At 45.0% G+C, this 26,682-nt stretch overlaps 3 protein-coding genes across 7 annotated transcripts in view; 2 read left to right on the top strand and 1 right to left on the bottom strand.

Annotated features, from left to right (window-relative positions):
• Positions 1–104: 104 nt before the first annotated feature.
• On the top strand, positions 105–8,713 carry PDE6G (phosphodiesterase 6G). Of its 5 annotated transcripts, none has more exons than XM_083490606.1 (4): positions 105–579; positions 3,109–3,315; positions 7,633–7,673; positions 8,457–8,713. In XM_083490606.1, the coding sequence occupies exons 2-4, from the start codon at positions 3,170–3,172 to the stop codon at positions 8,531–8,533; spliced, it is 264 nt and encodes an 87-aa protein (XP_083346732.1). In that variant the 5' UTR covers positions 105–579; positions 3,109–3,169; the 3' UTR covers positions 8,534–8,713. The 5 variants fall into 5 exon arrangements, with proteins under 5 accessions (XP_083346732.1, XP_083346729.1, XP_083346733.1 ...); XM_083490603.1 differs by lacking the exon at positions 105–579 and adding an exon at positions 1,557–2,105; XM_083490607.1 differs by lacking the exon at positions 105–579 and adding an exon at positions 2,064–2,166.
• Positions 8,714–10,519: 1,806 nt separating this feature from the next.
• Positions 10,520–15,118, bottom strand: TSPAN10 (tetraspanin 10). Its single transcript, XM_083490391.1, has 3 exons — positions 14,569–15,118; positions 13,123–13,724; positions 10,520–11,257 (listed from the first exon to the last, which is right to left on the bottom strand). Exons 1-3 carry the CDS (start codon positions 14,668–14,670, stop codon positions 10,888–10,890), a joined length of 1,074 nt encoding a protein of 357 aa, XP_083346517.1. The 5' UTR covers positions 14,671–15,118; the 3' UTR covers positions 10,520–10,887.
• Positions 15,119–17,597: 2,479 nt separating this feature from the next.
• Positions 17,598–26,682, top strand: part of NPLOC4 (NPL4 homolog, ubiquitin recognition factor) — a 51,904-nt gene continuing 42,819 nt past the window's right edge. The window contains exons 1-3 of the mRNA XM_083490080.1: positions 17,598–17,835; positions 24,054–24,134; positions 26,021–26,133. Coding sequence (XP_083346206.1) covers positions 17,821–17,835; positions 24,054–24,134; positions 26,021–26,133 — 209 coding nt within the window. The 5' untranslated portion in view covers positions 17,598–17,820. The remainder of the gene's footprint in view (positions 17,836–24,053; positions 24,135–26,020; positions 26,134–26,682) is intronic.

Below are 26,682 nucleotides of genomic sequence, written 5' to 3' on the forward strand. Positions count from 1 at the left end.
TAGTGGTTAAGAGCGATATACTCGTAATCTGGTGAACTGGGTTCGCGCCTCTGCTCCTCCACATGCGGCTGCTGGGTGACCTTGGGCTAGTCACACTTCTCTGAAGTCTCTCAGCCTCACTCACCTCACAGAGTGTTTGTTGTGGGGGAGGAAGGGAAAGGAGATTGTTAGCCGCTTAGAGACTCCTTAGGGTGGTGATAAAGCGGGATATCAAATCCAAACTCTTCTCTTCTTCTTCAAACTGCACAGAACACCATTGGGCATGTAGTGTCGTGGAAGCGCATTTGTCTACTGGTTCTAGAGGCAACAGGCAGATGCTGAGCCTATCACAATTGATCTGGAAAAATTTCCATACATTTCCCCCACTCCTCATGTTCTGAACATCCAGCCCACAATGTACCTGTCATTGAGGTTGATACCGGATTAGAAACAAGAGATATAATCCTATTAGGAGGAGCAGAATAAATCTAGCAAACCCCTTTGAAACCTCTCCAGAGTGTTTGCAAGCTAGAGATACACTCACTGGCAGCTCTTAATTCTTGCTGCAGTGGTTCAGGCAAACGTTAACACTGGCGTCTGGTGAGTAGCAGCCCCCTTATGTTTTTATTTGGCTCCTAGTTACTGACCTGTTTAGTCCACCCAACTTGCCGCTTCTGCTTTAATGTGGGTCCCGTTGTGGTTGTATTCCTGGGAGGATAGACCCAGCTATAGTCCCACGGGTGCAACAGACTGTGTGTTGAATTTCATTCTAATGCTTCCTCAGCCATGTGATGTCACTGGGTAGCTTTGGGCAAATACAGTCATATCTCGGGTTACAGATGCTTCAGGTTGCGTTTTTTCAGGTTATAGACCCGCCGAAACCCAGAAGTACCGGAACGGGTTACTTCCAGGTTTCGGCAGTCGCACATGCGCAGAAGCACTAAACCGTGATTTGCGCATGCGCAGAAGCACTGAATCGCAACCTGCGCATGCGCAGGTGTGCCACTCTGGGTTGCAAATGCTGTGGGTTGCGAATATGCATCCCACACAGATAATGTTCGCAACCCGAGCATCCACTGTACTGCCTTTCTGCCATAGGGTGGCTATTAGCATGCATAATATTAATAATTTTATTCTTTGTACCCTGCCTATCTAACTGGGTTGCCCAGTGTCTCTGGGCAGCTTCCAACAAATATAAAAGCATCATAAAACTGACTGATCCTGCAATGCTATGCATACTGACATGAGAGGAAGTGAGACTTCCAAAGAATAGCAAGGCAGCAAAAATAAAAAAATAAAAATGAACAGCTTTTTGTAGCTTGACGAGACAGCTTGGCGTTGGCAAATAACAATGAAGTTAATGGATACGGGAGCATAAAAGTAGATGTGAGAGTTGTGGCTAATTTTGTATAATTAAACAATGGGGTGAATGTACGCATTTATTTGATTGGCTGCATATATGAATCATAACTTTTTTAATGGTTTGGCTTTTTAGATACAAGGTGTGGAAATCCTGAGAAAAGCAATTAAGATGCTAAATCCTCCCTCATTTGCTAGAATAGCTGTGGAATAAATATCATGATCTGGAAAAATTAACATTACTGAGACTGGGAGTAGTAGGGTTATGCAGGATATGCAGCAGTTTTCAGAGAGGGATGGTAATAACTAATGAACAAAAATAAAATCCTCTCCCCCTGAAATAATAATCCTGTAAGCAAGTGCAAATATTAGCAAGCTTGTTTACTGGAGAGGGGGAGAAAAGGTTTAATCAGATTAGCATTTGTTTAGGGATTTATCTACGAACAAAATTAACGCAACAGTGCACCAGACCAATGGCCCATTTATCCTAGTGTCCTAACGACAACAGCCAGCAGCTTTTCTTTGGCTAGGCTGTGCGATCTGCTGAGGGCACATAAAGCAACAAACCAAATTTAGCTGCCCATTGGGTGCGCATGGGCACATTCTATCTGCACTGCTGCGTGTCAAGTGCATTGCCATGCCAGGTGCGTTTGGCACGCGTCATTCGCCGAGAATAAATTTCACATGGCACTCTCCTCCTGTGCAACCCCATTCCAGTGTCTTCTTGACCTCATTCCTAGGGATGAAAGTGAAATAGAAAACATCGGGTGAGTTGAACAGGGAGCGGCTTCTACAAGGCCACGCCCAGACAAGGCCGAGATAAATCAGGTATTTCCTGGATCCTAGCCAGCTACTTTTTGAACATTATAATCTGAAGTTTCAGATGGAATAATGAGTGTTTCAACATCAAAGCTTGGTCCACACATGGGTTCCAGTCCAAGTGGTGCCTCGCAAGACGAAATTAATCCGTTCCGCGAGTCTCTTCGTCTTGCGGTTTTTTCGTCTTGCGAAGCACGGCTATTAGCGGCTTAGCGGCTTTAAGAAAAAGGAAACAAACTCCCAAGAACTCGCAAGACGTTTCGTCTTGCAAAGCAAGCCCATAGGGAAATTCGTCTTGCGGAACGACTCAAAAAACGGAAAACTCTTTCGTCTTGCGCGTTTTTCGTCTTGCGAGGCATTCGTCTTGCGAGGTACCACTGTACTTAATTTGTTCCGGAGGTCTGTTCTTAACCTGAAACTGTTCTTAACCTGAAGCACCACTTTAGCTAATGGGACTTCCTGCTGCTGCCGTGCCCCCGGAGCACGATTTCTGTTCTCATCCTGAAGCAAAGTTCTTAACCCGAGGTAATATTTCTGGGTTAGCGGAGTCTGTACCCTGAAGCGTATGTAACCCAAGGTACCGCTGTATTTCGCTCTGTGCTACTTAAAGAGTGAATGGTGATAAACCTGGAACTGTTATGTATGGAAATATCTGTAAGGAGTTGTGTCTTAGAAGGCAAAAGCATCTTCAGGTGAGTTTGGGTATGCCCCCCTCCTGAAACCCTGCAGAGCTGCTACCAATTAGTATTAACTTCACTGGATTAGATGAGTTAATGGTCTGACTCAGTATATATATTCTGGAGTTAAAGATGTTGCACCTCATTTGTTTCTCTTCATTGGAACACAAACTCAAGATGTGATGGAAGTTCAACAGCTGACGTAATTAGCTGTCCACAGAAAAACTAGACCTGGGAGTATAATCCTTTTCCCTCCTTCCTTTCTTCACAACAGATTAAACCACAGGAATCGGAAGCCATTTTTGGTGCCACGGCGTTTTCTCTTCACGGCAGCCATGAGCCTCGAACCTCCCAAGCCAGAAATCAAATCGGCCACCAGAGTGACTGGAGGTCCTGCCACCCCCAGAAAAGGACCCCCCAAATTCAAGCAGAGGCAAACCAGGCAGTTTAAAAGCAAGCCACCAAAGAAGGGTGTCCAAGGGTGAGAGATGGAGACGTTACTTGGGTGAAGAGGACTGATTTCATGTTCCTCCAAAAACAGCCAGTGTGGTGTAGTGGTTAAGAGTGGTAGATTCGTAATCTGGTGAATCGGGTTCGCTTCCCCGCTCCTCCACATGCAGCTGCTGGGTGACCTTGGGCCAGTCACACTTCTCTGAAGTCTCTCAGCCTCACTCACCTCACAGAGTGTTTGTTGTGGGGGAGGAAGGGAAAGCTAGCCGCTTTGAGACTCCTTCAGGTAGTGATAAAGCGGGATATCAAATCCAAACTCCTCCTCTTCTTCTTCTTCCCCACCGCTATCAACAGCTAGCATCCCTACCAGTCCAGGAGCAGTTATAAAACCATTGTTTTGTGTATAGGAAACGGGCTACCTGGGGCGTTTTGTCACCTGAGGTGAAATTCCCTGTTGCATACCCTCCAACATTTCTCCAGTGAAAATAGGAACGTCCCATTCCATAATGATAATTTTACTATTTACATCCCACACATCTTACTGGGTTACCCCAGCCACTCTGGGCAGCTTCCAACATATATAAAAACATAATAAAACATTAAACATTGTTTAAAAAAAACTCCCTATACAGGATTGCCTTCAGATGGCTCTGGAGTTGTAATAACTCCATACCCTCCAACGTTTCTCCAATGAAAATAAGGGCATCCTAAGGAAAAGCGGGAAATTCCAGGATCAAATAAAAAACTGGGACGGCTTCTCTAAATCAGGGATGTCCCTGGAAAATAGGGACACCTGGAGGGTCTGCTGCTGCCACGCCTGAGATGAGGGGCACAAACTCCAGAAGGGCTTCCCCTTGAGACAGGAGGGGAGGTATTCTGCAGAGCTTTGACACGGGTCCTTCTCTGCCCCTAGAGGCTAGGGAGACCAGCAGCAAAGCTGGGTGGCAGAACACTCCTGCCACCCCTTGAGTAGGTGCCGCCTGAGGTAACCGCCTCACCCTACTTCATGGGTGGGCCAGCTTTAGAGAACACATTCAGTCTATAGATCAGTGTTTCCCAACCGGTGTTCTGCGGCACACTAGTGTGCCGCGAGACGTTGCCTGGTGTGCCGTGGGAGGGCGGCGGGCGAGTCGGGCGGCGAGAGGCGGGGCGGCGGCGGCAAGGAGAGGCCGCCCAGCGCGGGGCTCTCGCCATCTGCCTGCCTGGCTGCCTGCGTGGCGCTGACGTCACGGGGCTGTAACGTGCCCCACATAGGCACACGCGAGGCGGCGAGCGAGCTCCCTCCCACATCCCATCGCCGCTCGCTTCGGCCGGCCTACTGGGCTGTCGCAGGCGGAAGGCCTGCGCATGCGCGAGATTTTCGCGCCTTCAGGATTGCCTTCACGCCTTTCTCCTCCCGGGTCCTTGAGAGCGCGGGAAGCGGCAGCGCGAGACCGGCATTGAGCCTGGTAGGTATTGCGCTTGCCAAGGCAGTCATTTGGGAAATGAAAACTTGCAAAGCAAGCAACCAGTTCAATCTGAAGTACGTGTATGCTTAATATCCTGTATCTGAAACCTGTTCTGCCCCCTCCCCCACACTTGGTGCCATTTTCATCTACACATGCAGCAGAGTAAGTTGACCCAGAATAGTACCAATTCAGATGGCAGATGGGAGAATGACAGTGCTGAATGCTTTCCCATGTAGAACAGTCCCTGCAAATAAAAACCTAGCATATTTGGAAGAGGGATGCTAGCCTAACCATTACCTTCTATGCTGTTACTATTTTTTATTTTTTTTTACATAAGTAAAAAGTGACCTTTCCCCATCTGGCATGGTGGTGTGCCTCGAGATTTTTTTCATGAAACAAGTGTGCCTTTGCCCAAAAAAGGTTGGGAAACACTGCTATAGATCACACATTTACTTCCAGTATTAACAGCAGGTTTCAAAAACATTCCTATTTCTCCTCTCCTGCTCCCAGATGACTCAAAATGGGAATTACTGTGTTTGCCACAATGCTAACAACAGTGGCGTAGCGTGGGTTGTCAGCACCCGGGGCAAGGCAAGTAATTTGCGCCCCCTAACCCGTCGATTTGCGCCCCCTAACCCTAACCCCCAGATGTTGCACCCGGTGCGGCCGCCCCCCCCTGCACCCCCCACGCTACACCACTGGCTAACAAACAATGGTTTAGGGTCCCCCAAAATAAAGGAGAACTTTTCTGAGAGTGGAATTCAATGCAATGCTAAGTGGGATATGCAAACAGGGAACAAGGTCTGCTCACACACAAATAACTGTATTTTTCCATGTATAAGACTCTATTTCCCCCCAATTTTTTAAAGTTTAAAATTGTCTTATACATGGAACGTTGCAATTAAATATTCTTAATTTTGGGCTCAAAAAATAGGGGTCGTCTTATACATGGAGGTGTTTTATACATGGAAAAATGTGGTACCTTCCTTCTCCTTACTCCCCTCCTTACTTGCATGTACCCCCATACCTGTCTGGGCATTCTCTCAACCTTCCAGTGCAGATTTATGGGGTGCACATGGGCAAGAGAGGCGAAGTTCTGCTGCATGATTGGACCCTGCTCTGCACATGTAACACCTTGAATCCTGCCCTGGGATAACAATTGCCATCCATACACATTTTGGATCCAACAATATTCGGATTTAAACTAGTGAAGCTATCCAGTTTGCACCCACAAGGAACAGAATGGTTTCTTATGAGTCAGCATGCCAGCCTGCTATGTGGAACAGCAAGCCAGAATGCTGACTCATTAATCAATCTGTTGGTAACGGAGGGGACAGGTCCAATCCTGCTACTTGTAACATTCTTCTTCTCTCTGCCAGCAGATTTTTCTGGCTGGGAACGATTCCTTTACAAGCAGCAGGTTGGAACCTTTCCCATCAGTGAATCTAGTCATTTGCCTATTCAGGAACAAATCTCCTTCACAATGCCTCTTCCACGATCATCTTTCTCAATTAAGGAACTCACTTTCTCGCTGCCAAACAGGGCACTAAGGTGGTGATGTGGTGCAAATTGTTATTCTGGGGAAATGGCTGGTCCAGATATTTGACAACGATGCAACGATTAACATGTATAGAAAATACTAAATAAAAAAAAAATCCTTCCAGTAGCACCTTAGAGATCAACTAAGTTTGTTATTCTTCAGATATCTGAAGAAGTGTGCATGCACACGAAAGCGCATACCAATAACAAACTTAGTTGGTCTCTAAGGTGCTACTGGAAGATTTTTTAATATATGTATTTTTTACTACGGCAGACCAACACGGCTACCTACCTGTAACTAGAAAATACTGAGCTAGACAAACCACTGGCCTCACTTCCTATGTTCGTTTGGAAATGCAGTGTACTTTAATATTCATCCGTCTTGCCTTGTTGGTACTGCAGCAGATAGAACTCAATGATGGCATGCTGCATTGCTTTTGTTTAGGTTTCAAAAGTGCAAGGTTTGCCAGTCTGAGACATGGTTGTAATGTTTACCATGGATGTGGTTTTCTTTCTTGATTTGTGCAAATGCAGGTTCTGAGCAAAAGATATTTAGGTAAGGTAAGGGGACCCCTGACCATTAGGTCCCGTTGTGGCCGACTCTGGGGTTGCGGCGCTCATCTCGCTTTATTGGCCGAGGGAGCCGGCGTACAGCTTCCGGGTCATGTGGCCAGCATGACTACGCCGCTTCTGGCAAACCAGAGCAGCACACGGAAACGCCGTTTACCTTCCCGCCGGAGCGCTACATATTTATCTATTCGCACTGGCGTGCTTTCGAACTGCTAGGTTGGCAGGAGCAGGGACCGAGCAACGGGAGCTCACCCTGTCGCGGGGATTCGAACCGCCAACCTTCTGATCAGCAAGTCCTAGGCTCTGTGGTTTAACCCACAGCGTCACCCGTGTCACTAAAATATATTTAGAATATGATTAATATGTCAGGCACCATGGCAATAGCATGCATGTGTCTTTTAGACTGTGTTTCGGTTGTGTCCTGCAAGGAATCTGCGGCAACTTTGCCCAAAGCTGGTGAGGGTTCTGCCATGTATGGAATTATTGAATCAGTGGCTGTCCTGAGACTTAAGCTCTTTCATGGAAAAATCACCATTCCGCCTTAAACCGTGGAGCCCTATAAAGAAATTATATCAGGGATAGACAACATGTTGCCCTCCAGATTTTATTGGACGACAACTCTCACCACCCTTGGTTATTGGTCAGGTTAGCTGGGGCTGATGGGAGTTGTAGTCCAACATCTGGAGGGCATCACATTGGCCATCCATGGATTATATAATGTGGAGGAATGATCCGGGTTGGGTGAAAAAGCCAAATGCATCGTAGACTGCTCTTTCTCTTTTCCTTTGCAGATTTGGCGATGACATCCCTGGTATGGAGGGCTTGGGAACAGGTACCAAAGATTCCTATTTTTAGCACACCACACAACATTAATCTGCATCTTTGTTAGTACAAAAACTGCCTGGTTTCTCTTTATTGACGTTTTCCGCCTACCAAGGAATCTATGTGTTTTGCCTAAGGATGGAGGCAGGTCTGGGAACCAGCTTGTGTTTGTATGTCCTGAGATTGTTTCTCCTTCCCAGAAGGCCTTAGTGCAACCCACAGCACTTGCAGCGCTTTCTTTGCATGTCTACTAACTAGAGCTACCTCCTGCCATTCATTGGTTGAGGACTGTTTTTAATCGCTCGTCTTGGCATCCCCACTTTTGGGTAAGGCCATGCCAACATACCAGGCGGTGTTTTGATAGAGTCCCTTCTCTCTGAACACCACTGCACAGAAACTGAAGTCCTTACTTCACATGAGCTACATTTATGATTATGAATCCCCACAATTGCTTCCTCGACCAGTGTGAGAACCAGTGTGGTGTAGTGGTTAAGAGCGGTGGACTCGTAATCTGGTGAACTGGGTTCGCGCCTCCGCTCCTCCACATGCAGCTGCTGGGTGACCTTGGGCTAGTCACACTTCTCTCAGCCTCACTCACCTCACAGAGTGTTTGTTGTGGGGGAGGAAGGGAAAGGAGATTGTGAGCCGCTTTGAGACTCCATAGGGTAGTGATAAACTCTTCTTCTTCAGTTGTCATCATAGGCCTTTGGGGCAGATTTCAGCCTAGAAGCACAATGACCTTTGGCAATAAGCATATACATAGGTTGCCCTGATGCTTCTCTCTTTCTTTCAGATATTACTGTGATCTGCCCCTGGGAAGCCTTCAGCCACTTGGAGCTACACGAGCTGGCCCAATATGGCATCATATAAACACACAGAGGCCAGAAGTGGGGCTGCATAGATATTTGCCTCCCTCCAGTTGAGGGGGCAGCTTCTGTGACCTTCCTTTTATCTGTGCTCCTAGCCTCTTCAAATCAACCAACTTTGCAGAAATCAGCTCTTGACCTCCAGCAGTTTATAAAACCAAAATAAAACCCACGTGAGCAAGTATTACGCTTGACTTTATGCTATTGTCTCTATCTGCGATGAACCTCCCTCCATTGCAGCTATAGTTTGCAAAAATAGACATCTTTACATGCATAGTAGTTTCTCCATTTTACTATGACATCATACCCTCCCAACATTTATCCAAGGAAATAGGGATGTCCCATTCCATAATGATAATTTTACCACTCCACACATCTTACTGGGTTGCCCCAGCCACTCTGGGCGGCTTCCAACATATATGAAAACATAATAAAACATTAAACATTTTTTTTAAATCCCTATACAGGATTGTCTTCTGATGGCTCGGGAATTGGATAGCTCCATACCCTCCAATGTTTCTCCGATGAAAATAGAGACGTCCTAAGGGCATGGGTGGCACTGTGGGTTAAACCACAGAGCCTAGGAGTTGCCGATCAGAAGGTCAGTGGTTCGAATCCCTGTGACGGGGTGAGCTCCTGTTGCTCGGTCCCTGCTCCTGCCAACCTAGCAGTTTGAACCTTGCACGTCAAAGTGCAAGTAGATAAATAGGTACCGCTCTGGCGGGAAGGTGAACGGTATTTCCATGCGCTGCTCTGGTTCGCCAGAAGCAACTTAGTCATGCTGGCCACATGACCCGGAAGCTGTATGCTGGCTCCCTCGGCCAATAAAGCGAGATGATCGCCGCAACCCCAGAGTCGGTCATGACTGGATCTAATGGTCAGGTGTCCCTTTAGCTTTACCTTTAAGGAAAAGCAGGACATTCCAGGATCAAACAGAAACCGGGATGAGCTTCTGTAAATCAGGGACTGTCCCTGGAAAATAGGGACACCTGGAGGGTCTGTGACATTCTCTTCCTTCTTATCTATTCCCTGGAAGTAGGAGGGTGGTGGTAGTGGGGAGGTTTAAAGCAGTGGATGCAATGCGGCTAGCAACCACTGGACCTGGTGGGGCAGTCAAGGAGTTCACCGGAGGGAGGGCAAATTTGTTCTGGTTTTCTCTCCCTCCTCCCTCGTGAAGATGCTGTGGACACTTAATCAAAGACCAAGTAAAAAAAAATACTGGTGGGCCTTGCCTGAGTGATCAGCCTTCTGTGAGCAGATGAACTCATGCAATGAAAGCTATTGCAGCACTACTTGTTGGGCTCAAACAAGGAAGCACGAGGGCAGGGAGAGAGACTTTATTTGCAACAGGGAACCTTTAAGATGCAGTGTGATGTGAGTGGAATACAGCAGTGGAAAGGAGTATGGTTGAAAATATGGATTCTGCACATATAGAATAGGATACAGTTTCTCCAGAGAGGTTGTAGTGTGGCCATAACAGGTTTGCTGGCTTGTAATCTCTGTTTTCACTGCCTGTTGAAAGGCATACAGAGAGGGGACAGGTAAGATTCCTACAGGAGTATGTTCCCTAAATATTGCCACCACAGAGGAACACACCTTGGGAATGTTGGTTTTGGGAAGGCTGGGGGAAGCCGGTGGTTGGGCCGAAAATGCTTTCCAGGCACATTTCAGAAACCGGCTTTGAGAAAGGGCTACAGGAAACTAATGGACGGAATTCCACAAGAACTTTCCACAACACATGGAGACCAAATCCTGAAAGGGAGCTGCTCCGCTGCAACGCTCTTCTTCGTTCTCTATGCATATTTGGAGGGTGTGTCGGAGGAAGAGAGACAGAACTGATAGAACAGGATGCAGCCGGAGGAGAATCAGGGACAGTGAGAATGAGGAGGAAGGGTATGACGTAAGCAAGAGAAATCCAAGCACAAAGGGTCTCCCTTTTCCTCATACGAGGTGCAAACCCTGCTCTGAGGAATATACTCGGAGTCCTGCAGTGATTTTCTGCTCTTTATTGCAGCTTGTAAAACAGTGATTGAATTGCCCCCCAAACCTCAGGCTTTTATATACATTATTTACACAATGAGTCCTGTCTGGTTGACTGATTCTGCTTCCCTCCTGGAGCCTGATTGGTCTTTTCCTGCAGGCCAATCAGCTGTTGCATTCTACGATCCTATCAGCCTAATAGGCTGATTAACTTCCTCCTGGAGTCTGATTGGTCTTTTCCTGCAAGCCAATCAGTTGTTGCATTCTAGGATCCTACCTGCCTATTGTTCTAGGATCCAAGCTTAGTACATAACACCCCTCCCCTCTAAGTTCCCGTTGCTCTCAGAAGGTTATTCTGGATTCATAGTTTGCAGCAGATCATGAGCAAAATCCCTTTTGTCTCTGATGATAGGAGAGCAAATATGTTTCCTCCCTGTCATTGGAATCCCGAGTCCTAGCAAGGGCAATGCCTGCCAGGAGCTTAGTGGTCAGTAATAAGCTTCCTACTTCAATCACAATCAGAAGCACACAATACAAGCCAATCACTCCTGCATGATTACTAAGCCATCTGCTCAGCTGGGGAACGCAGCCTCCGAGATAGACGGTGCTTTGAGCCACAAACTCCTCCAGGGCCAGGGTGCCAAAGCCACACTGGGAATTCGGGATGGTGCCGTTTTCCAGCGGATCCAGGCAGCAGGAAGCTGGGACGCCGCAGGCTTGCACTCCTGGAGAACTGCAGTTAAAATATCTGGAATGCAATAACAGGAAGAATCATTTCACCTGCTGCTAAGGCACAGAGGCTCTCCGCCTCTTCCAGCACACGCACTCCGTTTTCTGCACGTGAATGCAGAAGATATCCAGGCAAAGGAAGGCATTCCTGCTGGTAAGGATGGTCTGCACATGGATTCGCTAACTTGACCAGGACCAATGCATGCAGAGGCGTACTTTGCAAAGGGAAACTGCACACCCAGCACTGTGTGCACAGTGTGATCCATGCATAATTGACTTTAGGCATGCGTTGCTGAATGGATGGACGGCGGCAGCAGGTTTGACACTGCCTGTTAGGGTTTGAGCTCACAGCAATTCTTCAACCGGAGAGGTGGCAGGTGCGGATTCAAGCTGTGCACCTCTTACCAGCTCACACCAAAGGAGGGGAGCACAGAGAGAGACCAGATGAAGCAGCTAAGGAAGCCTCTTAACAAGAACAAGCCAGAGCAGCTCATACAGTACTTCCTGCCAGTGTTAAAGCCAATTGTGCCAATTATCAGTCGGTCTGCACATGCAGGTCCTGAGTAAATACGTTAAATATGTACGTGAATGTTGCCTTTGAACAAAAGATGAGACTAAACTGACACAGTCTTAGAAACTGTCTAGCACTTCTTGCATTTATAGACAATAACATGGCACAATATGCTTTTATAAAGGGCAAAAAAACCCCACAAAACCCCCACAAAAATTACAAGCTTGTTATTGTACTTATCCTAAACTTAACCTAATACCTCAATGTTTGTAAGGTTTTTTCTGTTGTCTTTTTACATGGCTGTATCTTAACAACTGTTATTTCCCCCCACATCTTATTTTACCTCATGCACTTATAATTTTATACTAGGTACAATTCCTTTTTCAATGAAGAATGTGTGTGTGGAGACATGAAGGAGATGAATATTAGCAGCACAGAAACCATAGACAAGATTTTCTGTGGCTGTGAGGTTTCCTTGCATATTCTGGAACCGATCCAGAGAAAATTAGTCATGCTTAGTTATTCACAAGCAACATGTCCCACTGATTTTAGTGTGGCTAAACTGCTTATGGACTGGGGCCTCTCTCAGCGTGATTCTGGTTAGAAATGAACTCAGTTAGGTCTCTTAAAACGAAAGCAAGCAAGAGGATCAACCCAGATTAGTAGCCCAGGTGAAACCCAAGTAAAACGTGAATACCATGCTGGTGAAACAAGATGGGCATTGATCACATCACACACTATCTTCCTGGGCTTCCCAGGCTTCTTGCAGGCATTATGTGAGGAGAACACAATATAGTTCTGTTTCAATCACATAAAGTGTGGATGAAAATAATAATAATATAATAATAATTTATTATTTGTACCCCGCCCATCTGCCTGGGTTTCCCCAGCCACTCTGGGCGGCTTCCAACAAAGATTAAAAAATACATTAAAATGTCACACATTAAAAACTTCCCTGAAGATGTCTTCTAAATGTTAGGTAGTTGTTTATTTCTTTGACATCTGATGGGAGGGCGTTCCACAGGGCGGGCGCCACTACCGAGAAGGCCCTCTGCCTGGTTCCCTGTAGCTTTGCTTCTCGCTATGAGGGAACCGCCAGAAGGCCCTCGGAACTGGACCTCAGCATCCGGGCAGAACGATGGGGGTGGAGACACTCCTTCAGGTATACTGGGCCAAGGCCATTTAAGGCTTTAAAGGTCAACACCAACACTTTGAATTGTTGAAAACAGATGGCATTATTAGCAATTTTGATTGATGGGTGATGATGACGATGATTGGGCTACATTGTGCTGTGATGTGCTGCTGTTCTCCCACCTTTCCTAGGTGTTAACAGAACAGGGCAAGGGGAATTCTCCAAGTAGGCTCATACTCACAAATTTGTTTTCCAGTCTAGGTAGGATTCCACCCCACAGCACTGTAGGCCCATCTGAATTTCATCCATGATGAATTTTAGATCTGGGTCATCCTGGTATCGTAGCATGGCCACCGTGAGGGACTCTTGCAAGGAGGTCTTGATTTGGCGTCTTAGAGAAAAGAAAACGATTCCACCCAGAGTTTCCAGGATCACAAACATCATGATTCCTCCCGTGAAAAGCTTCAAGAGGCAGGTGTTTTCAAAGAGGGCTCCTAGACAGCCCAAGAGAGAGATGGTGCTGGCTACAAGACCCGCTAACACAAAAAAGAGCATGGGGTCGCTGCCCAAATAAGTTATCCGCTCAGTTGCCAGTGACTCTTTGTCGGAGAGACCCCAGATCCCAATGGCCAAAATGAGCAATCCTGTAATGGAGAAGGCCAAATTCCAAACAAAGGTCAAGTATTTAACACAGCGGCTAAGTGAATCCAGAGGGTGATGGGAAGATGGGCAGAGGTGCCATTTTCTTATCCGTTTCCTAAGATGCCATGCTTCTCTTCCTCTGCTGGGATTCAGCAGGGAGCCCTGTGCATTAGAGGGGCAAAATATGTCCACTTTGTCCGCCTAAACAAAGAAGAGAACCGAAGAAAATGTAGACCAAGCGTCAGAGATGAACAAAACCAAAAAGGGAGGTACAGTAAGCATTTCCCCACCTGGAATATCCTGCTGTATAACTGGAAGCCTTTGGCATAACAGTAGGGTAGAGAGCAGAGGACAGGGCAGAAAATAGATTTTTGATCGACTTATATGGCAGGGGGGAATAATACATTATGGCTGGGTTATCATCTAGTCAGCGAAGACTTGTTCCCCTGTGGCTCCACTTTATAAGTCAGCCGGAGGCAGAAGCATAGATTAAGGGAAGATCCACACCATACATTTAAAGTACAGTGGTACCTCAGGTTACATACGCTTCAGGTTACATCGGCTTCAGGTTACAGACTCCATTACCCAGAAATAGTACCTCGGGTTAGGAACTTTGCTTCAGGATGAGAACAGAAATTGTGCTCCGGCGGTGCAGCAGCAGCAGGAGGCCCCATTAGCTAAAGTGGTGCTTCAGGTTAAGAACAGTTTCAGGTTAAGAACGGACCTCCGGTTTTTAAGTCTGACAGAACTCAGGGGACTTACTTCAAAGTAAATTTATTTAGGATTATTCTTAATATTTTCATATTGATGACCGTGCAACATGACAGACTAGAGAAAAATTCAGTCTCTGCAAAATTAGGTCAACAGTTTTTCTTTCTTTCTTTCTTTCTCTCTCTCTCTCTCTCTGGCTCTCCCCACGTGCTATTAGAAAATCTCATTTGCTTTCCCCTCCACACAAATGGGAAAACGATGCCATATATAGAGGACTCAAGATCTCCAAAGACAAGGGTAAACTCAGAAACAATATGCAAATCATAATAATTACCTTTGGTAGCAATGCACTGGTTTCATCAACTTCCATCTTGTTGTCCTGCAAAGATAGTCCTGGCAAAAAAGGATTTAAAAATGCAGCAAGTTTCTCTTTCATATTTCTAAGGCCGTAAAAGCAATTAATTGGATATCATTCTGCCCTTCTTCTGGCTAATCAAGCGAGAAAGCTGCAAATGTTATGCGCTGTGTAGGGGGAGGGAGTTTCAGGGCAGACCCCACTACAGTCATACTTGTATCATGTGAGAAATCACATTTCCTGGCTCAAAGAGGCCACCTTTGTGTTGCTTATGAATTATCCACTAAGTAGTTATATGTGCCATGCTATAATTAATACCACACAACTGAATGCATTTCATACACATACACATACACATACACATATATAATATTCAGACTTACAAAGATAAGGGTTGCTGCTGCACTGTAGCCTTCCACGACAGATAAAACTGCAAGATCAAAATGAGATTCACCTTACTCTGGAAATTAGCTATGTCCTTATTTGGCCCAAACTCTTAACTGTACCGCCAAACAGGAGACACGCTGAACATCAAAAAGAGCATCAAATAACAATAACAATAACAATAATAATAATTTATTATTTCTACCCCGCCCATTTGGCTGGGTTTCCCCAGCCATTCTGGGCAGCTTCCAACAAAACAACTAAAATACAATAACCTATTAAACATTGAAAGCTTCCCTAAACAGGGCTGCCTTTAGATGTCTTCTAAAAGTTTGGAAGTTATTTTTCTCTTTGACATCTGGTGGGAGGGCGTTCCACAGGGCAGGCGCCACTACTGAGAAGGCCCTCTGCTTGGTTCTCTGTAACTTGGCTTCTCGCAGCGAGGGAACTACCAGAAGGCCCTCAGCGCTGGACCTCAAGTGTCCAGGCAGAACAATGGGGGTGGAGATGCTCCTTCAGGTATACTGGACCGAGGCCGTTTAGGGCTTTAAAGGTCAGCACCAACACTTTGAATTGTGCTCGGAAACGTACTGGGAGCCAGTGTAGGTCTTTCAAGACCAGTGTTATATGGTCTCGGCAGCCGCTCCCAGTCACCAGTCTAGCTGCCACATTCTGGATTAGTTGTAGTTTCCGGGTCATCTTCAAAGATAGCCCCACATAGAGCGCATTGCAGTAGTCCAAGTGAGAGATAACCAGAGCATGCACCACTCTGGCGAGACAGTCCACGGGCAGGTAAGGTCTCAGCCTGTGTACCAGGTGGAGCTGGTAAACAGCTGCCCTGGACACAGAACTGACCTGTCCCTCCATGGACAGCTGTGAGTCCAGAATGACTCCGAGGCTGCGCACTTGGTCCTTCAGGGGCACAGTTACCCCATTCAGGACCAGGGAGTCCTCCACAACCGCCTGCCTCCTGTCCCCCCAAAACAGTACTTGTGTCTTGTCAGGATTCAACCTCAATCTGTTAGTCGCCATCCATGCATCAAAGCATCACAATTTTACATTCTGCAGAACTACAGATCTTAACGACTGTAATAGGTCTTACAGGAAAAGGCACCTTCTCACCCTTTGCCTTTTCCTGTAAGACCTATTACAGTCGTTAAGAGTCGTCAACAGGCTCATCTCAGCTATCTGCCCATCTCCCATTCCCACCACCCTTCTGAGTAATACCCCTCCCCATCTTCTCACTATATAGAAGGATCTGGCAACTTCTGTTTCAGTGTATCTGAAGAAGTGTGCATGCACACGAAAGCTCATACCAAGAACTAACTTAGTTGGTCTTTAAGGTGCTACTGGAAGGAATTTTTTTATTTTGACTATGGCAGACCAACACGGCTACCTATCTGTAACTGAACACATATGTGTTATATATATATATATATATATATATATATATATATATATATGCAGGTTTTGGTGTCCTCGGGTGTCTTCCCGTGTAAAAGTTGGGGTGTCTAGGCGACGTTTCGACGAGGTCTCACTCGTCATCTTCAGGCTGGTGCTTTCGGCTTCTTGTTACTGGAACAGAGCGGGATCTCAGTGTTTGAGTTCCTATAAATACTGTAGAGGGGTGTGGTGTATTGCCTCAAAAGTTCTGGGCAGAGGGGAAGTTCCCAGGCTAGTGTTCTTTTCTTCTTTTGTTCCTTAATTACTTGAGGGATATCTTGAGTGGTGTATGGCCTCCAACGTTCTGGGCAGATATACACGAAGCCAAGCCAGAGCACAACTAAGTGCAGTACAACCATCTTCTCAGAAAAACTCTTCACAAGCTCAAGAGGTCAAGACACGAAAGCTTTAGCAACTAATCCACACCTAATGACCCTCCTAAGTGGTACTCAGAATATCACTCAAGAAATCACTCAAGATATCCCTCAAGTAATTAAGGAACATAAGAAGAAAAGGCACACCCTGGGAACTTCCTATCTGCCCAGAACGTTGGAGGCCATACACCACACCCCCTCAACAGTATTTATAGGAACTCAAACACTGAGATCCTGCTCTGTTCCAGTAACAAGAAGCCGAAAGCACCAGCCTGAAGATGACGAGTGTGACCTCGTCGAAACGTCGCCTAGACACCCCAACTCTTACACGGGAAGACACCCGAAGACACCAAAACCTGCATTCCTGTACCCGTGAAAATCTACGAAAGCATATATATATATATATATATATATATATGTATATGTGTGTGTGTGTAACAAAAATCCTAGAAGAAGCACTGGGATTGCTATCGCTAGTTAAAACAGTTTCCCGGTCTGCCATAAGCCATGCTCAGGCAGGAGAAGGGAACTCATGAATGAATTGCGACTGGAGAGAGCAGCTTCCAGAGGACATTTTGCAGCAACTCCGCGCATTACAAGACATGGGAAGCACAACTGCATTGAAACTTAACGACGAAACAAAACTTGCCAGGCGGCTTGCTACCTTTTTAAGAAACTTCTCTTCATAAACAAACAAACAAACAAACAAACACCTTCTGGCGGGGCGTGTCATGTGCGCGGCGTAGAATCCGCGTGGAACCTACGATCTCTCTCGTGAGAGACAAGAGACAGAGTCCTGAGTGGGCGGAGCCTAAGCGCAAAAGAAGAAGAAGAAGAAGGGGCGGGGGGAGAGCAGCGCCCGCATTCGACGCCGGACCGTTTCTCCCCCGGAACCTTGTTGCCTCCGCTTGCGTTACCGGGCCGGGAACGGTGACGCGGCACTATTGGCGGTGCACAAGCTGGCAGGCAGGCAAGAGGCGGCGCTACCGGTGCCGGGGCAGGACGCGGGGTCGGGAACGGTTGCGAGGACATGGCGGAGACTATTGTAAGTTGGGCTTGAGGTGGGGGGGGGGTGAGAAGAGAAGGGGGCACGTGGGGTTACCTGTCGTCCTATCCCCCCCCCGCAGCCAGCCAGCCCTGGTTGCCCCGGGTTCCCCCGACGTGAGGCCTGTGAGGGAACAGGAGGCTCCGCCGCTCCCTCCCTCCCTCTTTGTCATGCTGAGGGAGGCGGCGAGTCTTGGGAGCGCCCCCCCTGCCTCGCCCTGCCCCTGGATCCCCACCCCAGTGGGGGGGGGTGGCATTGGCCAACTGGGTCTGATTCCCCTCCAGTCTCTTCATGCAGGTCCTGTGAAGGAGGCGGAAGAATAATTTCTCCGTGGGATTCCTCGGCCCTTCTTTTTGAGGGGGGGGGCGGTCCGGCCTGGGGATACTGGCACTGGCGGTCGCCAGCGTCCGACCTCCCCCACCCCCAAAAAACAACAACTTGGAAGTATGAAGCGATCCCTCTTCTGCTTTCACCAAAGGGAGGAGGAGTGCGGAAAAGACGGGGCACCGCAGGGCTAAGCCGCTTTAATCTCAATTTCTTCTCTCCACCCCCCAAAGGGAGAACAGTGGGAGCTGCAGTTCCCGAGGTTGGGGGGAGGGGCTGCGAACTAAGAATTCCCAGCAGAGCACCAAACTACAATTCCCAGAATCCTCTAGGTGAAACCATGACACTTCAGCTAGCATAAAACTAAAAAAACAGCATGCATATGCCTAGTTAGTCGACCTTAACTGCTGTCAAAAACCCGTGGAAGTGGGGAGCATGTGTGGCCAATGTGCAACCCATGTGAACATAGTTTCTGCGACAGCAACTGTTTTTTGTTTTGTTTTTTGCCTTCGGTTTAGTGATCATTTTATTTCTCAGTGTCCAGGTTCAGTTGCTATTTTTTCAAGATCGATGTGCTGTTGGGCTATTTGGCGGCCTGCCTAAAATGCATTATGTCTTGTGTGTGTGCATGCGTGCAAGTGTGGGCATAGGGGTGAGTGGGAGCCTTAATATTTTTCAGAATTAAGTAGGAGGCTAGCTCACAGGCTGTAATTGTAATTCTGTGCCTCGTGAGATCAGTAACTCTTAATGTATGGTCATAAATAGCTGAGTTATTTTCTACTTGAAGCTTTAGATGCATTTATATCCATCTGACAATACCCAGTTAGGTTGGGTACAAGGCAAAAAAAACAACACAACAACAGCAACAAAAAACCCTGGATTTAACTTGTAGAAAATTCATAAGCATTCTTGGCTTAGCTCCAGTTGTAGAATGTCGGAGGATTATGTTCCTTACTGAATAAGGGAAACTTAGTTCATGCTAGAATGTGGGAATACTCCAGCGGTTGCCTTACATTAAGTTGTTTTTGTGAAGAAGCCTTCACATTGTTTTCCTCTGTCCATGTGGACAAGGTGAGAAATTATTCCCTTCAAATATAAGTTGAGTTAAGGCACTTTTTAATGGGACGAAGGAAGAAAATTTAGGGTAGTATTTGAGGCATTTGAGAAAGAACAGATTTATCATAATGCCATATGCAACATAGGAAGCTCTCTTGCACCGGGACAGTCTATACTAGGCAAGTATAATCTACTCTTAAGCAGCAGCTTTGCAGCATGTTAGACAAAAACCTCTCATGTTACTTGCTACTTGACCGTTTTTTAATTGGAGAGACTACAGACGAAATGCAGGACATTCTGTGTGCAAAGCGTGTGCTCTACTTGTGTGCTCCACCTCCTTCCTATAGATGTTTGAAGACTCTGATTGTTCCATAAGAGCACACACGTCTGAAGGTTGAATTACATATAGTGTGGGTGTATCCCTCCCTATAGTGCATAGAAATTAATATCACATAGGCATGAACACATAATCATGAGAAACCATGGGCAGCTTGAAATGTTGTCTTTTGAATTATTAGGTCACTAGTACTCAGTTTTCTCAACAGCCTGGTCCTGTGAAGATTCAGGTGTATGTAACTGCATAGGATCAGACAGCACAAGTTATAGTAATGTGCGTGTGTTAGCTAGTTGTAGCTTATGCCAATGTTAACAAATTGTTGCCAGTATCTGTGATAATCTTGACCATATGTATCAATATTCATTAATTGTCCATACAAGTAAACGAGGCAGGGCCTTATTTGGGCATTTTTGGCATGCAGTCAGAGCCTTCAGTCTTCAGAGCGAGACTGTGGTGTGGTTTTAATGGCATTCTAGTTAAACCTGTTTTTGGTAGGGTTAGATCATCCACTTTGATTGTAGCTAAACGGAATGTAAATGCCACTGTTTAACCTCCTTAAGAGGTAGGTTGTTTATGTAGTATTCTTTGTGGCAATTAAATGCCCCACTTGGTTGCTGACACCTGGTTTTCAGTGTAAACCAAGTTTTAGCAGTAGAACTGAGTCAGCATAGTTTTCAGTAGGAAGTGCAAATCACATGAAAGACTTGACAGACAATAGTTTTGGGGAAATGCTCTTGCTGGGGCTTCTCTCAAAATTATCTGTCCTTGCCTGTCTAGGAAACAGGGTAGTTTCCCTGCTTGTAAAGGATTCTATTGCATGTCACTATTATAAGATTCTGACTTACAGGTGGCTTTTAATATTGGCAGGTTTCTTGGTTGATATTCTCTGTACTTTGGGCCATCTGCTGAGGCAGCTTATCTGCCTATCATCATCATCTGGACACTGCAACCTTTCAGTTTCAAAAACCTTTAAGGTTACTTTTCTAAAGCTACACAGCAAGCATTTTAAAAGTGTCTTCTAATAGTCTTTCATGTTTGTTACCACGATAGAGGAATACTACAGTTTCAGAGTAATTATGGACAAATGCCATATACTGTATTATTCAGATCCATTTTTCTCTCTATGTGTGATTGGCGTGTTAACACCCACAAGGTGAGTGCTGGTTGCTATTCTGTGTGCCATCTACACCAATGGATGGAGCTTTGGGGAATGTATCCTGCCTTTTGGACAGGGGCTTTCCACTCAAATCATTATTTGCCTGCCTCTGCTACTTGTTTCTAATTTGGGCATGCACTTTCTGTACTGCATGTGCACACTTTGGGAGGGGGAAAAATAATCACGGAAGTGCACCGGAGCAAACATTACTAGCTCTTAGTTGTCACATGTCCCAGTAAATTAAATATAGGCTTTCACTTTTTTGGAAGGTGGGATGCAGGGTTATACATTCCCATTTGGTTTTAATTTGAAAATATAGGGAGGCCTTGAACATAAGTGGCATTTAGCTATGTTAAACTGCTAATTGATTCGAAGGACAAGGTGCGGTGTGTCAATAAAAAACAAAACAAAATCCCATATCCATAAGATGCACAACTGCACATTATTCCCCTCCAAAAAAAAGTACTGCGGTGTGGAATATGGGACATTCTGATAAAGAAGTCTTACCTAATTCTGTGTAATTCTCTTAAAAATAAATAAGTTATTTTAGATGTACAAAAAAGAAAACACAAATCCATTAACAATGTTTACATATGGTAGGTGCATCAGTGGGATGGAGCAGGCTGACTCAAGAGTTACCATTTTTTTTAATAAAAAAAAAGATCCCAGTGTATGTACCATGATCTCGGAAGTACGGTAATTTCCACATTTACTGTGTGAAAATAGTGAGCGAATTGATCCTGCAAACTGTGTGTGCCTTCAGCATGTGGCAGTCTGAGGGAACAGAGGTCTTTCATTTAGGCTGGTGGAAGCATAACAGTTAAGTTGTGCTAATGAGCAAATGGAAAATATGGGTTTGGTCACCATGGACTGCTAGACACATGACAAACCACCCATCCAAAAATGCACCAGTGAGCTTCCACACCAGCAATGACTGCAGTTTTTATAACTGGCTATTTTTACTTACTGAATTTTCCATGGTAAGGGAAAATTGGGATTCAACAAAGAAAAACTATAGGCTGGCATTTTGATGGCAGCAGTGACATGTGGATGCTGTGAAAAGGTGTATGTATGAGCACCAATTCCCCCAGTAAATTCCCATCTGGAAACACCCACAAGTTTGAAGGTGATTTTTCAAATGGAAAAGAAAAGACCTATTACATGATGTTGAAATTCAGGGTTGGGCCTGGAATTAATAGCGTGACTTGGTCTTAGTATTAGTCATTCTGCTTTCACTCCAGAGTGGAATACTACAGAGAGTCACTGCATGTTTACTGTCAAGTAAGTTATATTGAATTCAGTGGGACTTGCTCCCAGGCAACATGCTGCTTTGTCATGTTGGATTTTGTTAGGTAATAAAAGCAAACATCAGAAAAATTGAATGTTAAAACAGTGTTACAAAACCACATTATGTTTATATACTTAAAACTCACAGAAAGTATCAAGGTGGTGCAAAACAGTAGGTGCCAGTACAATAAAACAATAAAACACTATTCAAACAATGCAAGATATATGCCCTAACTGTATGTGTACAATTAAAACATGGGCAGAACAATCTAAAGAGGGTGAATGAGGAAGCACCCAAGACAGAGGAACCACCAAATCCAAAGCCCTGTCAGGTTTATGCCAACAGAATAAAAAGCAATGTTTGTTTCCTTTCCTCTTTCCCTTTCTGAAGTCTTTTAAAAGACAAATCCCTTCCATTGGTCCCAGTAGATGGGAAAATAAGTACCGTATTGGCCTGAATATAAGCTGCACCCGAATATAGTCATACCTCTAGTTATGTACCTCTCTGGCTTCGTAACTTTCAGGTTATGAACACAGCAAACCTGGAAGTGTTTCCTTCCAGGTTCGCCGCACATGCAGAAGTGTTCTGCGTGCTTTGTGCATGCACAGAAGCAATCTGCAGTAGCAGCCCTTTACTTATGGACTTTTTGGGGTGCAGGCGGCACCCTGGAACGGGTCACATTCGTAAGTAGAGGTACCACTGTATAAGCCACACCTTTAAAATTGGAGGTGAAGAAAGAAGAAACACCCAAATATAAGCTGCTCCCTTCTTCACTGGCTGCTGTGTTGCCGGCAGCCTTTCCCCATCCTTCTTTCCTCGCTTTCTCCCTTCCTGGCCTTGGGGGAAGGGGGAGACTTTGCTATGCTCCTGGAGCCATTTGCCTCATAGTCCTGGCTGCATACTGTAAGGTCGTGAATAGCAGCTGCACCTATTCATGGTTGAAAATGGGGGGGGGGCGGGAGTGAGGTTTATATTCAGGCCAATACGGTATGTTGGAACCAGAGCCAATGTACTCCCCCTGTCCCTGTTCTCTGTGTGTTGGGAACAGAAGGAATTTGGATCCAGCGCTTCCCTCAACATGCTCACCTCCTACATGATGGGGGAGACAGCTGCAAAAATTTCCATGACTGCAGCATGGAAACATCCATGCTCCACCCCCCAAGAGGCAGACCTCTTGCTCCACCCAGGAATAGGTAGATCCACAAAATCCTGTGACACCTAGGTTACCATCTAGGGACCTAAGGATAGCTCTCCAGCTGAGGTTGCCCTTCATTTTTTCACAGGGCAAAATTGCAAAGGGATATCAGATTATTTTTCTTGACCTCTACGTATGAAAGCTTCTGAAGTGTAAAACAAGGCAGCAGTGCTTCAGGCCCAAGATTACCTTCCTAGGGACAATTACCTTGAGCTGTTGTTTTCCCAGAGTAGATAGCTGCCTTTCTTTTTCCATCTCAAGAGATTGCTCCATTGTTGTATGCCCCATAGGACTTGCATGATTTAATGCACTATACTGCTGTGGTGTTTGAACTCTAGCTGCGATTGGCCCTGCCACCATGTGCAGTGGTCAGAAATGATGGAAGTCGTAGTTCATCAGCATCTGGAAGGCCAGTTTCCCCACCCCTTGTGCTAAAATGAGAGCCACTGGCAGTTAATGATGCTACTTGATGTAATTTTTTTTTCTGCTAAGAGAACAGCCTGAAAACTCATGAATGTTTATTGCTGAGCTTGTATATAATTCCTGCTGTTTTTGATTTGTAAACTCAGTCTCTATCAGGAAAATAACTTAGAAACCTATTATTGTGTGTCTTTAAAAAAGATAATATGAAAATGCTTTAGATTTTACTATTCCACTTATTCCTCTTCCTGCCAGTTATATGTTCCTGCATTAAATTTTGTATTACTGTTCTCTTAAGGACTTTCAGGCTGCATTTGTGCTGGTTTATTTCCTACATTTAAAAGCCAGTTCTCTATGTTCAGCCTCTTTCCCCCCAAAACTCAGAACTTCACAATTTTATTTTATTTCTAATTTTCTTCAAAACCTTTGCCATTCTTCATAGATAATTCGTGTCCAATCACCCGATGGAGTGAAACGCATCACAGCAACAAAGCGGGAAACTGCTGCAACGTTTCTGAAAAAGGTATTCTAGCTTGGCATCGTCTTTGCTGTTCTTCTAAGGAAGCAACAATAGGGAACCTCTGTTTTCGCATCACAGCCAGTTTGTGCACCTGCTCTTTAGGCTTTGGTTGGATTTACCCAGAAGCTTTCTTTGACAATGATTTACCATAATTAGAAGAGAGTAGTGATGGCTTTGTGGTTCAACACACATCACAGAAGAAGCTAATCTTTCCAAAATTAAACTCCAACACCTTTTGGTTGGAAACCCACATTTGAAACTTTTATCAAAGCCTAACCTTGGTACATTGTAAAATGTCACCAGTGCTGTTTCAATCAGATGAGTATTTTTTAAAAAAACAACAAAAACCTTTTGATGGCAGAGGATCAGATGTATTGGTTCAATACACCAGGCACTTACAAGCAGTGTGGTGGCCTCTGTGTTTATGCTTGCTTCTTTGGGGACTAGTGGGATTGATTTGTATGCTCATAAGCCAAAACAGTGACTGTAGTACAAAATTCATCTGTTAGTTGGGAACCTCTTCCATAATTTAGTTGCCAAGCAAAATAAATCAGATGTCTTCATGCAGCCTGAGTCTTTAGTCCAAAGCATCTATGCCAGGAATTGAGTTATATTGAATCCAGTGGAATTTGAGCAAAAATGGTTTCGGATTGGACTTAATTGTATGGCTGCCTTTTTAACTGAAATATCACCAAAGTGGTATGTAACATAAACAATATTTCATTTCCAAACACTACTCAGCAATAAAATTTATGCTCAATATAAACTTCATAAAAACAGCCTAAAATTGCAATGCAACTGAAACCGAAACCATAAGTACTGTAATTCAGATTTTCACCTATAGAACCTGTACAGTGGCATATGTCAAAATTCAGGGAAGATCTTCCAGTAGGCAAGGACCCACAAATACACTTGCAAGTGCCCCATTTTTATTTATATTTTGCTCTATCAAGAGGATGACGTTGGAGAGGGTCTCCACTGTTCTTGGAGCAGTTTGAGGACAGTCCGTGGCTCCATGATGACTCAGAAGCATGGAAGAATGGCAGAGGTTCTTTCTGAGACTGCCCTGTACCACAATGATCCTTGGAAAACCCTGAAATTTCCTGCTGCTTTCTCAGCACCTGAGTGGGGTTAAGCTCTTAGCCCTTTTTCAGCAGGGGCTCTTCCCCACCTCCATTGTACTAAACTTTGTTACCCACTGCCAATGGAACAAGTTCTTTTTATGGGAAGTAGCTAGGTGAAACCCCACTGAGAGCAAATTCCATAATGCAAGACTGGCCTTTCTTACACTGAGCTCCATTTTCAAAGTCGAATGGCTGATTCGGACGACTGTTTAATTTATAACCATCTTATCAGCTCTAATGGGGTTTATTTTGTGCATTTGCCAGAGTTGCAATAAGGTACTTTGCCTAATTACCTATACAACTAAACAACAGATTATGTTTCCACAGTAATTCCCATGTACTTTTACCCATGAACAGGAAGAGTTGAAAGATCTTGGTGACATTTCCCTCTTCTAATCTGTATTCTACTTTCATTTAGAAATTTATTTTACCAGGCTTAAACAAATGGGAGTGCACCAATTGGGCTTGCCTGCTCCCTGTTTTCCGGAGTGAAAATTATTCCCTGAAATGGGCCTAACCCTGTTTCAGCATTGACTTCAACGTTAATTGCTGACAAGTGTAGCTTAATTTGAAATTTCCACCCATACAATGTCTACATAATATGTATTGTGGATTCTGTGAGTGTGCATTTCAGATATTTCCGCTTCCACTTTTGTGTAATAAACTCCATGTGAAGATAACATCTGAGACTTGTGATGTAGGGATAAACATAGTGTAACTGTGTGAGATTTCTGCTATAGACATTATGTTCTCTCTTTTTTCTAGGTTGCAAAAGAATTTGGCTTCAGAAATAATGGATTTTCTGTGTACATCAATAGAAACAGGACTGGTGAGATCACATCATCTCCCAATAAGTCCCTCAACTTATTAAAAATCAAGTAAGTACTTTGCAAAAGACATGGAGCCACTGTTGGACTATAGTAGGCTCTGTTTCTGTTTGGGCAAAGCCAGTCAGATTTCTTGACAGTGCCTGTCTTGGCAACTGAACAAAAATACCCACTCTAATATTCCCTATGTGGTGTCGTCTGTCCTATTTATGTCTATGGGTTTAGATGAAGCAGATCTCTTGAACTGAGATTTTGAAAGAATTATGAGGTACTACTTAGTAACCTATTCTAATATGTTACAGTGCATTAATTCTTTTTTGACCCCAAACATTGTTTTAATCCATTTCTTTCTTTGTTTACATGCACTTGGTCTAGAAAGGAGATGGAAGAGCTGGGCTGCTTCTGCTGCACAATTTTTCCTTGGATACCTAATTTCATGATACAGTGGTACCTTGGTTTTCGAACGTCTCCGTCGACGAACATTTCGGTTTTCAAATGCCGTAAACCCGGAAGTAAATGTTTCGGTTTTCGAACTCACCTTGGAAGTAGAACAGGCCACACGGCTTCCATATTGAGTTTTCTGTATTGTGTTTTCAGTTT

This window comes from Podarcis liolepis (assembly GCF_965112155.1).
Source record: "Podarcis liolepis genome assembly, chromosome: 2".
In the NCBI taxonomy this organism is placed as follows: Eukaryota; Metazoa; Chordata; class Lepidosauria; order Squamata; family Lacertidae; genus Podarcis; species Podarcis liolepis.